The sequence below is a fragment of the Chrysochloris asiatica genome, unplaced genomic scaffold (genome assembly GCF_000296735.1).
Source record: "Chrysochloris asiatica unplaced genomic scaffold, ChrAsi1.0 scaffold00048, whole genome shotgun sequence".
In the NCBI taxonomy this organism is placed as follows: domain Eukaryota; kingdom Metazoa; phylum Chordata; class Mammalia; order Afrosoricida; family Chrysochloridae; genus Chrysochloris; species Chrysochloris asiatica.
In genome coordinates, this window is record NW_006408566.1 from 6827150 (window position 1) to 6837672 (window position 10523).

The 10523-nt window shown below is 38.8% G+C and overlaps 1 protein-coding gene across 6 annotated transcripts in view; it reads right to left on the bottom strand.

Moving 5' to 3' along the window:
- The window catches only part of SGIP1 (SH3-domain GRB2-like (endophilin) interacting protein 1), a 360328-nt gene that overhangs the window by 103570 nt on the left and 246235 nt on the right, over positions 1 to 10523 (bottom strand). For all 6 annotated transcript variants that reach the window (XM_006862443.1, XM_006862442.1, XM_006862446.1 and 3 more), the window contains one exon: positions 4525 to 4617. In XM_006862443.1, coding sequence (XP_006862505.1) covers positions 4525 to 4617 — 93 coding nt within the window. The remainder of the gene's footprint in view (positions 1 to 4524; positions 4618 to 10523) is intronic.

The following is a 10523-nucleotide window of genomic DNA, read 5'->3' on the forward strand; positions in this document are numbered from 1 at the left end:
GCACCTGACAACAGCAACATAGAAGAATTGATGCATTTGAATTATGGTGTTGGAAGAGAATATTGAAAGTGCCATAGGCTGCCCATAAACCCAACAGATCTGTGTTGGAAGAAGTGCAGCCAGTTCGTTTCTCATACTTTGGACATATTGTCAGGAGGGACCAGTCGCTAGAGAAGGATATCATGTTTGGTAAGGTGGAGGGTCAGAGAAAAAAAGGAAGATCCCCAGAAAGATGGATTGGCCAAGTAGCAGCATCAATGAGCTCAAGTGTGGCAACAATAGTGAGTTTGGCCTAGGATAAGGCAATGTTTCGTTCTGCTGTGCATAAGGTCGCTATGAGTCAGCACTGACTTGATGGCACCTAACAACAACAACAACAAGCTTCACTAGTTTTGTTTCTCTGGAGAACCCAGGCTACAACAACCCTTAAATGTCAGTCAAATTTCATGCCCTGTACTAATATCTAGGGAAGTAGATGGAATAAAAATAGCCTTTGACATCAAGGAAATCATTATTGAAGTATGAATATCATGTAGAAAGAAAACTACCTACCAGGATAAAAGAAAGGAAGTAACACACTAGGTTATAAAAGTAGCTGATGTGAGGGTTTTTTATCTACTCAAGAGATTATTGCTTGGAGTCAGTATAGAAGGATTTTTGAACGTTATATCCTTTGAATTTTACTCTGTTTTTGAAAGTCTAAGGCAAACTCATTTGGGTCAAGGATGAATAAATAGAGCCTTTCACTAGAAATTATAGCCCTATTTTTCTGAGATAAAAAAGCATCACATAATGGCTGCCATACATATATTAATCTTTCTGAATTGTGCTTGTCACTTACTAGGAGTAATTAGTAATTATCATTTCAACAGAAATATATATATATTCTTGTCATGGCAATTTTTCATAGACTCAAAGAGTTCACATTAATCTCAAAGCATCTCACAGTATAGTCATGAATCTGAGTATGGCCCAATCTTTTATAATCTAGGTATTACTTGGAGGTAACTGAAAAGTTGGAGGTTCAAGTTCACAAAGGTAGAAAGGCCTTTTGTTATTCCCTCCTTTTTCTGTCTGTCAATCATCTGCGTGTTATAGAAAACATGATGTCCATCCACACAACAGGCACAACTAAAAACTATTGTCCTAAGGCCTAGAGATATATGGTTTCTAATCCTGGTTATGTTGTTGGTGTTAAGTTCCTTCGTGTCAGTTTTAATCCATAGTGAACCTATGTTTCCAAGGAGCAGCTGGTGGGTTTGAACTGACAACATTATGGTTTGCAGTCCAGTGATGATCCTATAGCTCCACACCAGGAGTCCATCTAGTTATGATCCTCTGTAAATTACATCTCAATGAATTATGTTTCCCTGCAGAAAAGTCAATCAGGACTTGATTAAAGATCTTTGTAGAAAATTATTCAAGATCACAATCAATAAAATGCCACAAAAGCAAATAAAAAGTCATAAAAGTATCATCATTTAAATGATGTTAAAGTTGTTCACCATACATGAAATGAACAGAATGATACAATACACATCAATTATACAATAGCCTCTGCTGTGCTGTTAGGTGTAAGTACAGCCTATAAAACTCACAATTCCAAAATACCAACAGTTGGACTGAAAACCAGTACGTCATCTACATAAACAATTCATTTATTTACTTTCTTGATATTTAGGAAGGGTTTTCTAGGAATCATTTGGATAAATTAGTTCTCTAAAAAAAGCTTTTCAAAGAACTTGGAGATTTTCCTTTTGAGTTTCTTTCCCAGGAGCAAGGAGTATTATTCAAAATCATACCACTGGCTTTCAAGTCTGTGATACTTAAGGTGTTGTTTCAACTTGACTGGGCCAAGATTCTCAGTGGTTTGGCTGTTAAGACATAGTGATCCCCCATGATGAGATGAGAGATCTAACATAATGTAATCACCTCTGCAAAGAGATGTACTATGCACAGCCAGTCAACTGAAAGTAAGTTTCCTTGGAGGTGTGACATGCAACACACTTTTTATCTTACCAAAAAAAAAAAAAAAAAGGCAAGAAGTGAGCAGAGAAAGGGGGAACATACTAAACCCAGAAAGAAGAACTGGGAGTGGAGAGTTCATCATTTGCATGTGGGACATCTGCACTGAGAAGTTCCTAGATCCAAGGAAAGACTGATGCCAAGAAACATGGAGAACTCCAAGGAATGCTGGGCCTACAGATGCTGAAATGAGTGAAGAACTTTTCTCTCCAGAGCTGGTGCTCTGAATTCAGACTTCTAGCTTCCAAAATGTGAAAGAATAAACTTGTTTGTTAAAGCCATCCACTTGTGATATTTTTGTAACAGCAGTACTAGATAATGAAGACTGTTGTTGTTGTTAAGTGCTGTTGAGTCAATTCTGACCCATAGCAACCCTGTATAGGGTTTCCAAGGAGCAGCTGGTGAGCTTGAACCACTGATGCTGCAGTTCAAATGACTTTGCAGTCTGATGCATTAGCCCACAGGACCACACCAATACTAAGACTAAGACCTAATAAAAGTTATCTTTAAAGGTTCAGAACTTTAAAACATGCTGATACTGTTTTTCTTATCCTATTTTATGGGGGAAATATCCTTGGAAAAGCCTGGATGACATGGTCTTATAGCAACACTATTACCAACTTCTTGACTTTTCATTATGAACTCCTTGGTTAATTTAAATGATTTTTTGAGGTGGGGATATCTAAAGGCAAAAAGCCCTACCACTGCTTAGTGGGAAACACAAAGGGATATGAAAAAGTTCCTGGGGAAAAAAAGAGAGACAATGTGTTAGTTGGTAATGCTGCAGGATATGTACTGGATGATAATTGCAAGGTCGTCAGTTCAAACCCACCTCTGAAACCCTATACAGGATCGCTGTGAGTTGAAACGGACTCAAAGGCACTTACCAGCAACAACAACAACACGTAAGCCTTAAAGTCTCTGGGTGGTACACATTGTTAATGCACTCGGCTGCTAACTGAAAGGTTTGAAGTTTGAGTTCACCCAGAGGAACTGCAGAAGAAAAGCCTGGAGTTGTACTTCAGGAAAATCAGTTATGGAAAACCATTCGGATATGTGTACTTTGCAATGATCCACACTTTCATGACTATGTGTTTTGGCTGGTAGATCCCTTGTAGCATAGTGGGTTACACATCAGACTGCTAACCGCAGGTCAGCAGTTCAAACTCTCCAGGCATTCCATAGGAGAAAAAGGAGGCTTCCTGCTTCCATAAAGATTTATAGCCTTGGAAACCCTATACAGAGTTGCTATGAGTCATTTTTAACAACGTAATTTTTAAGAAGCCCTGGTGGAACAGTGGGTTGAGCTGTTAGCCACAAGATTGGTAGTTCAATCCCACTAGCTGCTCCATGGTAGAAAGATGAAGCTGTCTGTTCCTATAAAGATTTAGTCTCAGAAACCCATGGAGCAGTTCTACTCTGTCTGTCTTGTAGGGTTCTCCTATGAGTTTTAATGAACTCAATGGCAATGGGTTTGGTTTTGAGTAACAATTTATAGGAAAGTGAAGGCCCTACTCTGATATAAGGGTAATCAAGAGTTAGAGATGACATAACAGCAACTGGTATTGAATCTCAACGAATAAAAATACTCTCTACCCTCTAAACACCTTTCTTGGAGATCTGAATGCTTTCATGGGTATTTTAAAGCATGCACATCTGCTTTGGTTAGGCTACTGGAATGAGAATTCAATAAACCCATAAAACCGGTGACTTGTGCAAAATGATCAATCAATTAGGTCCATTTATAGTGAAGGACTATAAAGATCTGCAGGATCTCTTTTTCCTCAGGACCTGAGGTGGAGGGCATGCAGAAACAAACAGCCCTGATAGCTCTGCATTGAGATGAATTTGCCACAATCTCCTATTTCAGTTTATCCCTACCATTCAGCCTTCTGCCATTTGCTCTCCAATTACCCCTCTTTCCTCTCCATGTGGCCTTTCTATTCAATGCTGCCTCCATCATTCTAAAGCACTACCAGCAACATATTTCCATTATCTGACCTGTTCACTTTTGTGCTATGTGATTGCCAGTTGGCTCTTCAGTTCACTTGCTCTTCATTCTATTGATATATAAATCATGTTGTTGTTAAGTGCCATCGATTTGGTTCCGACCCATGGCAACCCTGTATAGGCTTTCCTAGGAGCGACTGGTGAGATTGAACTGCTGGCCTTGCAGTTCAAATGACTTTGCAGTCTGGTGCATTAACCCACAGCGCCACACCAGGACTCCATACATACATATATACAAATGAATGGCATGTGGAACCATGAAAAATGAGTCAAGGTTAATCATTTAACTTCATTCAATTTTTTCAGTTCTTGCCTCGATACCCTTCGCTGGATCACCTTACCTCTAAAGCCTATCAGTACACATTTCTTCTAATTAATCAGTTCAAATGCTGCCAAGTAAGAGTTCCTGAAAGTTGCCTAATTTCACTACACATGCAGACAGTAAAATGACTCATGCATTTTTCCAGACAGAACAGACACATCACTTACTTCCAGTGGGAAAAGGTCGTGTTAACTTTGGCGATTCAAGGCTTGGATTAATTGGTTGGCCTGAACCCCATATCTCAGGCTGATCTAGAAGAACTGGAAAAAAATTCCCAGGGTGAATTCAAAACAGAATATCCCCTGGTTTTGAGAACTTAAAATTGCAATTTGAAGTTGAATGTCACAAAAGTCCCCATCCCCTGCCCCCAGCAATGACAATTTAGGAAGCTGATGCTCTGCTCCTTTCTCTTTACTTAAACGCGGAGAATGAAAACAAAAGTAGGTTGTGTGTTTGTGGTGGGAAGGGGTGGTCAATGTATGTAAATGTAGCTAAATAAAAACTTCCAAAACACAGCCTCTATATTTTCTTCCTACATGATCACTCAAAGATATCTAATATCAGTTTATGGAACCCAGGTGAAAATCAGGTATTAATCTTATGGTCGTTGATTTGTTGCAAGTTGGTTTATTTAGAATTTGCTATGAATAGACAGAGAAAATGAAAATGCCTGGGTCATGTATCTTTTCAGAGTTTTCCAGGGGTTTCCAATAAACTTTTTTAATTATAAAAATATTCTAAAAATGCTTGGTGAGTATCTTAAGAGAGTATCAGGAAAAGTAACACCGTCTTCGATATCTACCTGAATCAGGGTATGCATAAAGGTAACCAGGTAATTGAGCTTAGAGTCCCAGAATTTACCATATCTCCTTTATCTCTTTGCTCCTTGTTGTGAATTTTTTGTTGCTATGGTAACAATGTAAATAATTATCACTGCTTAGCACCTATCATGTATCAAGTACTATACAGTACTACTTACAATTTTTTTAAAGTTTTATTTGGTTAACTACATGTAATGTATAATTTGTCATTTTGACCATTGTAAGTGTATAATTCAGTGACATTAATTACATTCACATTAGAGTACAATCATCACCGTTACCTGTTCCAAAACATTTAATAGCTCCAAACAGAAACTAGGAATTCATTAAGTAAAAACTCCCCATTATCCCTTTCCATCTGGTAATCGCTAATCTACTTTGGTCTGCATGCATTTACATATTTTAGACATTTCATATAAGTGGAAGCTTATTTGTTCTATATTGTCTGACATTTCAGTCAGAGTAATGTTTTCAAGATTTATTTATGTCAGAGCATATATTGTAACTATATTTCTCTATATGAATAAATAATATTCCATTGTATGCATTTATAATATTATGTGTATCCATTCATCTGTGATAGACATTTGGGTTGTTTACACATTTTGGATACTGTAAATAATTTTACAATTAACATTGCTTGAGTCCCTGTTTTCATTTATTTTAGGGGTCTTGGTGTGGCACTGGATTACTAATCACAAGGTCAGTGGCTCTAAACTACCAGCACTCCTCAGAAACCCTACACAGGGTAGCTGTGAGTCAGAACAGATTCAGTGGCACTTTGCCATAATAACAATAACATATAACATATAGCTAGATATGGACCATATGCCTAGACATGATAATTTTGTGATTCGCTCTTTGAGGAACTTTCAAACTGTTTTCCAAAGTCGTTGAAGCATTTTACATTCCCACCAGCAAAGGCTGAGGGTATCGGCTTCTCCACTTCCTCATCAATGCCTGTTTTTCTTGATAATAGCATTCTAGTTGGTGGTTGTTGTTGTTAAGTGCTGTTAAGTTGTTTCAGACTCACAGCTATCCTGCAAAGGGTTTCCGAGGAGTGGCTGGTGAGCTTGAACTGAAGACCATGCTGTTCACATGGACCTTGCAGTCCAGTGCATTAACGTGCAGTGCCACACCAGGACTATGAAGTAGTATCTTATTGTGATTGTGATTTTGATTTCTACTGCAAGGTCGGTGGTTCAAGCTCACCAGCTGCTCCTTGGAAACCCTATACAGGGTTGCTATGGGTTGGAAGCAACTCAACAGCACTCAACAACAACAAAAACAACAATGGCTAGTGGGAGTCCTGGTGTGGCATTGTGGGATAATGCAATGGACCGCAAGGTTGGTTTAAACCTTAAGATCAATAGTTCAAATTCATCAGCCGCTCCTTGGAAACCCTATGCAGGGTCTCTATGAGTTGGAACTGACTTGACAACAATGGTTAATGGATCAGCCGTGGTGGCACAGTGGTTAAGTATTCAACTGCTAACTCAAAGGCTGGCTATTTGAACGTACCAGTGCTCTGTGGAAGAAAGCTGCAGCAATCAGCTAATGTAAAGACTGTCTTTGTTGTTAAGTGCCTATTTGAACCACTGACTTTGTGGATCAAACAGACTTGAGGTCCAGTGCTTATTGTACAGTGCCACAACCCTAGAAATCCTATGCGTGAATTCGACTCTGTCTTTGCACGGTCACCCTAACTATGAACTGAGTTGATGGCAATGGGATTGATGACTAAAAATGTTGAATATCATTTCCTGTGCTTATTGGCCATAATTCAAATTTTTACTCATTATTTGATTGGGTTTTTGTTGTTGAGTTGTGCAAATACTGCTTTTAATTCATTGCAATGAAGAACATTGCAGTCAGATTTGGGCTTGAGTTCAGATTCTGTAATATACTGCAGGACCTTTGGCACATTATCTAACCTCTCTGAGCTTCTATTTCTTCAAGTTTAATGTCAGTATAAGAACAATTTCATAGAGTTGAAAGAAGAGGATTAGAGGGAGGTAATATATATAAATATATTGCATATAAAACATTTAGCACAAGGTCAATTAGTATTTTTATATATTTAAATCCTCCCTGGGAGCACAGTGACTCCATATGATAACCACTGGACTGTGAACCACAAGGTCCGTGGGTCAAGCCAGCTGGCTGTTCTGTGGGAGAAAGATGAGGTTTTCTGTTCTGGCAAAGATTTAAAGTCTCAGAAACCCCATACAGAGTAATTAAGATTCTGCATCGGCTCGATGGCACTTAACAACATAACAACAAATCTTTACAACTTGAGAGTTGGACTGACAACCCTACTTGGTTCAAATCTACTGGCTGCTCCTTGGGAGAAAGATGAGGCTATCTATTCCTAAAGAGATTTATAGTATTGTAAACTCTGCTATGTGGTGTTGGGATCAGCACTGAAACTTTGAACCACAAGGTTGGCAGTTCAAACCCACCAGCTGCTCCTTGGAAACACTGTACAGGGTTGCTAAGAGTCAGAACTGACTTGATGGCACTTAACAACAACAATAAAAAGTCTTTCTGTAGGATAAGCACTGGACTGCTAACCACTGGTCAGCAGTTTAAACCTATTAGTTGCTACTTGGAAACCCTCAGGGTGGCTCTGAGTCAGAACTGACTCAACCATATTTAACAACAAAACCTTAAGGAACGATTTTGTTCTGGAATCAACCCAATGAGAGTGGGTTTTAATTATCAAACACTACCTTGTGGTTAAGGAGCTCTGTCGGTATAGTGGTTATGTATCGGGCTGTTAATCTCAAGGTCAGCAGCTTGAAACTATCATCTTTCTGCTGGAGAAAGATGAGGCTTCCCACTCCATAAAGATTTACAACCTTGGAAACCCTATGAAGGGTCTCTATGAGTCAGAACCTACTCCACAGCACATAACCACCACCTTGTAGTTAATATTAGTACCAGAAAACTGGATTGGATTGATTAAATAACTTGAGCAAAAGCATACTTGGACAACACAAAAGTTAAGGTCTGATACAAATTTATCTGAATCCCCCAGTTTATTTATTCTTTCTTTCTTTTTTTTTTTTTTTTATACCTTAGGACTTTTAAACTAATGATTGAAAAAATTAAGAGTGGTAGATATGAAAGGTTATGGGTTTTGGGAGAATTAGTGTGGTTGGTACAAGTGTTGAAAGTTAACAGAACATCAGGGGCTAAACCTACCAAAAGAACAATCAAACCAGACTCACTGAACAAGTCCATGTATAAATTGCATCTCTATCACAAGCCTCAAAGACAGTTTTAGCTCTATTTTGTTTTAACATGAATTAAAACATTCCCCAAAGTTGTAATGCAATACTTTAATTTTCCATCCACTCAATGTATTTAACATATACATATTTTATTTTGTATTATAATTTTTCCATAAAGTTACGAAATACCTTAAATAACACCTTGCATTTGACTCAAGGAATCAGATCCCATCTTCATTTCCTACATATTTATGTCTGCAGATACATGAATGACTATAGGCGAGCTCATAACAGCTGGAAGGCCTTATTGCAGGACAGAAACAGTAATTAGGAATTTTCCTTATATCTTTTCTTAACTACAGCATTCAAAATATTTCAGGTGTGTCTGATTATCCAGTTTCAATGTTTATTTGTAGCTTGAATTAACTGGTCACGTGGCACTAAATCCTCACTGGAGCTCTGTCAATGTGTCTTCCGAATTCTGCCCTTATAAGAACTAGCAATTAATTCCTTTCTCCTTACTGGGAGATGATACCTGAAGCAGTTACCTCAGGCTGTAGATGAGGGCCACATGCTGAGGATGGCAGGGTCAGCCTATTGTTGTGTGCTGTTGAGTTGATTCTGACTGCTCTATCAAGTTTCTTAGGCTGTAATGCTTACAGGAAGGAGCTCTGGTAGCATAGTGGTTACGAATTGGACTGTGAACCACAAGGTCAGCAGTTTGAAACTACCAGCCGCTCTGTGAAAGAAAGATGAGGCTTTCTGCTCTCATAAAGACTTACAGCCTCGGAAACCCTGTTCAGGGTCGCTATGGGTCAGAACCGACTCAATGGCAAACAACAACAACAATTCTTACAGGAGCAAATTGTCAGGTCTATTCTCCTACAGAACAGCTGGTGGGTTTGAACCATCCACCTTTCAGTTAGCAGCTGAGTGCTTCACTATCATACCAACAAGGCTCCTGAAGGTCACCCTCTCAATCATATATTGCTTACTTTCTGACTGTTTACATGAACAGAAATAAAATTCCATCTTTCAAATTCACTCTACTTTGTTTTTTCTTTGATATTGTGGTTTAGCCTGCTTACAAGCTTACAATACTGTCCGAAAACATTTTTAATTTTCTTCAACAATGGGTCCTGGAAAACTGACACTTAACAAGAGTTCTTAATTCACACAGTATATACTATTAAAAAGAGTCTCTGAAGATATGTACGTTGGACATAAGCATATTTCAGGAATAGTTGTTGTTGTTGTTAGGTGCCATTGAGTCAGTACCGACCCAGAGCAACCTTATGCACAGCAGAACCAAACACTGCCCGATTCTCGGCCAACCTCGCTACTGTTGACACGCTTGAGTCCACTGATGCTGCCACTTGGCCATTCTATCTCACTGGGGTTCTTCCTCTTTTTCTCTGACCCTCCACATTACCAAACATGATATCCTTCACAATATGTCTGAAGTATGAGAGATGAAGTTTGGCCACCTTGGCCTCCAAGGAGCACTCTGGCTGCACTTCTTTCAAAACAGATCTATTGGTTCTTTTGGCAGCCCATGGCACCTTCAATACTCTCCTTCAACACCATAACTCAAAAGCATCAATTCTTGTATGGTCTTCCTTAATCACTGTGCACCTTCGCATGCATATGAGGTTACTGAAAATACCATGACTTTGGTCAGGCGCACCTCAGTTCTCAAGCTGACATCTTTGCACTTCAACACTTTAAAAAGGTCTTGTGCAGAAGATTTGCCTAATGCAATACATCGTTTGAATTTTTGACTGCTGCTCCCATGACTGTTGATGGTTGATGCAAGAAGAATGAAGTCCTTGACAACTTCAATCTTTTCTCCATTGATAAGAATATTGTTTTGGTCCAGTGGTGAGGATTTTGTTTTATTTACACTGAGATGTAATCCATATTTAAGGCTGTGCTCTTTGATCTTCCTCAGTAAATGTTTTAAGTCCTCTTCACTTTCAGCTAGCAAGGTTGTATTATCTGCATATAGCAGAATGGTAATGAGTCTTCCTCCAATCCCAATGCCATGTTTTTTTCATAAAACTCAGCTTCTTGGATGAACTGCTCAGCATACAGGTTGAATAAGTATGG